Genomic DNA, 4,689 nt, shown 5'->3' with positions numbered 1-4,689 from the left:
AATTGTGTTACTGAGAAATCTGTACATAGACTAAGAAGTGTTTGTCCACTTGCACTGCATCCCAAAGGTGTCTGGTTTGAATCCACCAGATGCTCTGCTGGAGAAGGGTGGGCAGTCTCCTCCTGTGTTAGTAAGATCTAACTTGACGGCATACAACAACAACAACAACAACAATAAAAATAAAGTAAAATATGAATGCAAGCTACCTCATAGGGAAGGAACACTGGTGGCCTAGTAGATAAGGAGCTGCATTGCCAACTCAAAGGCACACATTTTTAATTCTCCAACTGCTCCAATAGGAAAAAGATTACAGTCTCCTCCTGGGTGATTTACAGCCTTTGAAAACCCACTGTAGGGTCAGCTATGAATACAATAACAACAACCTCTTTTGAGTAGAGAAAATTAAATTCATTAACAGGCATAAAGCACTTTAAAAATGTGCACCCAGTAGGTGCTATGCCAGAGTTAACTAAATTAATCTGTAAGAATATCTAAATGATACAACCAGAGTCCCAAAGACTGATTGACTGTGTGATGCTCACCCATCGATGACTGGCATGGTTCTTTCTCCAGCCTATCCTTTAGAGACCCCTATGTTTTTGTTTCCTAGAGTGACAAATTGCCTTTTTAAATAGGCAGCAAAATACAAGTGACAAATATACAATTTTTTTCTTTATAGCTCAACCTCAAATATCCAGATGCTGTGGCCACATGGCTAAAGCCAGACCCATCTCACAAGCAGGCTCTTCTACCACCACAGGTATGTTTATGCTTCCCTCAAGAAAAAGAGCTACAAAGCCGAGCATTTGGGTTGCTTAAGCGCTTCCATTCTTTCTGCCTGTTGGCAAACAAGTGTTTAGAATATGGATTGATCTGCCCCTTGGTTTCTTCCCACTGTAACCATCCATCAATCAGGGCAAAACCAAGAACTGAGTTGAATTGGAAATGTTAACTTTTGGATCAAAGATCTAAGCATGTATAAGGTACACTGATGATGTGCCCTTCCCTCCTGTGCAGACTGCTGTGTCCTCTGAAGAAACAGACCTCCTTAAACAAGAGGTGAGTTCTCCATTTCCATTGCGTTATAGGCATGGGGGGAAAGGCAGGTGTTTTTCTAATCATATTGTCAGGGCTTTCTTTGATGACATTCCACCAGCAAATTTTAGTTAGTATATTGCCAGTCTAAAATGTGCTCAGGAAAAACAAATGTATTTACTGGATGTCAGAAATACCAAATGTTCTGTCCATTCAGTGTTGTAACAACTGTTGACAAAAAGTTTGTTATTTTACTGACTTAAGTCTCTTGCTACTTCCTTAAGATATTTTTGTAGCTGTCTTTTTAATACCTTGTAATTATCTAATGAATTAACTGGCTGTCTAATGAATTAATACCTTACAATTATCTAATGAATTAAACTGAAGTTGCAGTTTATTCATGCATGCATAACAGAATTCCTTTTTAATCACCCATGTTCACAGTGAGGGGGTTATAGGATTGGGTACGTATGGTCCAAATACTCATGCTCTCATTTCCAGATTCCAAAATTTCAAGTAGAAAACCCAGCCTCACAATTATGTTTCTACGCCTTTGTGTAAAAAAACTCACTCATTGCCATCAAGTTGAAATTGACTTAAAATGATCCTCTACTAGCATTTCAGAGATTTTAAGTTGCAAGGAAGGACTCATAGTTGACTCAATAGCACCTAACAATCACAACAATCTATTGCATCACTTAGTTTTCACTCAGTTTAATAATATCTATTATATCTAAGGGAAAACAGCATTTTCAGTATGAATGGTACATTTACTCAGCTTGAAAATATCTATAAAAGTAATATTTATAGGAAAGTAAGGAAAATAGTTTGGAATATAATCACATGAACACTTTAGCGAGTCAAGAAAGGAGAAATTTTATATTCTCACACTTTAGCTCCTAAATGCCATGAAATATTAGTATAGGCATGGAGGAGAGAACTCTGATGTCCTAGTACACTGCTGGCCAACCAACGACGTATTGTAGACACAAAGATCCTTCGACTACATGAAAGAAGAATAGTATACTCTATAAAAACTAAGCTAAATAAAAAGACATGCTCTAATTTTTGTAACCATCTCCATTTTCAGACCCTCCCAAGTCAGTCCAATGAAAGCCCTGACCACACAGACGATGTGGACGATGAAGATGACATAGACCACGTGGACAGCAAGGACTCCACTGAGTCAGATGACTCGGAAGACCACACGGATGATGATCCCTACCACTCTGATGAATCTCATCATTCTGATGAATCTGATGAACTTCCCACTGATTCTCCCACTGAGGATCCATCAACTCCAGTGTTCTCACCCGCTATGCCCACAGTAGATCCTTATGATGGCCGAGGTGACAGTTTGGGCTATGGGCTGAAGTCAAGGAGCAGACCTCAAATCCAGGTAAGTCCCTTAACAGATACTTTGGAGAGTTATGACCAGAACTCATCTCTAGCAAACCAGAGCCTATGCATGCATTCATTTGTTCACCAAGCAAATAACAAGCATTTATTAGTAATCTATAACCATTACATATAAAGTCTTATTCTATTTGGTGTTTATGTTGAAGTCCACATCATTTCTTCTTCATTTTCTCACTGAAATATAATTCTGTTTCTCCAAGTCCTAGCTCTAAAATATTTGTTCTACTCACTTTTTCAGGTTAAATGAAGACTTTAGAAAACAGTGATTATTTTCAAAATCTAATGATCATGTTCTGAAGCTAAATTTGCAAGAAAAATTGTAGAGTTGTAAAGGACACTGAATCATTCATTAGTCAAAGGATCTAGAGTTGACACAATCTTTCAGTTCATTCTTCTCTTGATTTTTTAACTTTGACCTTCCCTTTATGTAAAGCAAAGATGTGTATAAAGGAGATGATACTTTTTGAAGGAAAGGTAAATTACAAATTACTATTAGTTGTTAAAGGGAGTATGTGTTTTGGGGCATGTTGCCAGGGGGAAACTAGTCCTTGGAGAAGGATATCATGCTTTGAAAGGTGTAGGATCACCACAGGAGAGGAAGACTCTGGATGAGATGAATTAACACAGTAACTGGGATAAGGAGGACAGATGTCTCAAAAGACAGTGAGATTGTTTTAAGATAGTTCAAGGTTCAAGCTATTGTGCAAAGGGTCCCTATGAGTCATAGTCAATTCAAAGGCACATAACAACAACTGATGGTTTAGTGGTTGTAGTGATGGTTTAGGAGTTGTAGTGTCAACCCAAAGGCAAGTCAATCTAATCTACCATTTGCTTCATGGGAGAAAGATGTGCACTCTCCTTCCACATGTTTCACAACCTCTGAAAACCTACTGGATGGTCAGCTATGAGACAGTTCTGACTGGACGGCACATAACAACATAGCATTAGTTAATTGGGGTTTTTTGGTTGTTGTTTTATTTTACTCTAGACATTATATGATTTTCAGTATAAAGTAAACTAAAAAGTTAGGCAATAAAACAGAATTACCATGTTCCTGTCTCTTGCTGTTCATTTCATAGCCTTCCTTTTTTGTTCCAATTCAGTATTCTGATGAGACAGAGGACTTCTTCTCACACGTAAAATCCAAAGAATTGAAAGATGCACACAAGATCATCCCTGTGGTCCAGGCCCTAAAGAAGTCTTCTGTTTGGGACAGCTACCAGCAGGACAGTCATGAACCCAGTCAGCTGAGTGACCTCCACAGCATGGAAACCCACAGCCAAGAGCAGTCCAAAGAATATACGCTGAAGACAGATGATGTGAGCAGTGAGCATTCTGATATGCTTAATAGTCAGGAAATCTCCAAATCCAACCTTGAATTCCACAGCCAAGAATTTCATAGCCATGAAGACAAGCTCCACCCGGACCCTAAGAGTACAGAAGAAGAACACCTGAAATTTCGCAATTCTCATGAATTAGAGAGTGCATCTTCCGAGGCCAATTAAAAGTAGGAAGAAAAATAGCCTGTCCTACCTTGCTTTTAGTAAGGGGAGGGGGAAAATAGGAAAGGGATAAAATAAGGAATGTTTATTTCTCAATGGGTGAATGTATGTGTATGTGGATCTGGATATAGATAAATGTTTTTGATCATTAGTTTAGTTTGTGGCTTCATAGTAACACTCTTATAAACTAACAGCTGCAGAGTCTGGTCTGTGTTCCTTCCCTATAAGAAACTATTACTAGAAATGTATGTAGAAGCAAGCAAAACACTTTGTGCGCACTTATATGAGAGAATATTACATGTTATGTCATCATAATCTTTTGGTTTTTAACTAGTGTATATTTTGTTGTGATTATTTTTGGTTTGTGAATAAATCAGATCATGGATGTAACGAGACTGATAGTGTCATTTCCTGCTCTTGATTTCTCACAGTTGCTTAGCAATTAATCAAACGTAACCATTTTCATGAAGCTGCTCTATTGAACTTAATGTAATCTTGGTTTTACAATATCAACTGGCTGAGTTCAAGTTCTTAGCCAAGGGGACAAGGCCAGTATGGATGGAGGGTCAGCCAGCATTTCCCCAGCCACTTCAGGCTCTATGAGCCATTTCCACCTACAGAAGTTTCCTTTTTCTAATTGCCACAGAGCTAATATAAAAGCCTTCCAAAAAAGCCTAAATCCAACCATTATTGCTCCAACCATTACTGCTGTTGTTGTTGCTATTGTTAGGCA

The 4,689-nt window shown here is 38.3% G+C and overlaps 1 protein-coding gene across 1 annotated transcript in view; it reads left to right on the top strand.

Moving 5' to 3' along the window:
• Positions 1-3,959, top strand: part of SPP1 (secreted phosphoprotein 1) — a 6,197-nt gene extending 2,238 nt beyond the window's left edge. The window contains exons 3-6 of the mRNA XM_006885312.1: positions 680-760; positions 1,018-1,059; positions 2,126-2,434; positions 3,558-3,959. Coding sequence (XP_006885374.1) covers positions 680-760; positions 1,018-1,059; positions 2,126-2,434; positions 3,558-3,959 — 834 coding nt within the window. The remainder of the gene's footprint in view (positions 1-679; positions 761-1,017; positions 1,060-2,125; positions 2,435-3,557) is intronic.
• The last annotated feature ends 730 nt before the right edge of the window (positions 3,960-4,689 follow it).

The sequence above is a fragment of the Elephantulus edwardii genome, unplaced genomic scaffold (assembly GCF_000299155.1).
Source record: "Elephantulus edwardii isolate Elephantulus edwardi_28Jun2011 unplaced genomic scaffold, EleEdw1.0 scaffold00042, whole genome shotgun sequence".
Lineage (NCBI taxonomy): Eukaryota > Metazoa > Chordata > Mammalia > Macroscelidea > Macroscelididae > Elephantulus > Elephantulus edwardii.
Note: the sequence above shows the minus strand (reverse complement) of the source record. Positions and strands in the feature narration are given on the sequence as shown.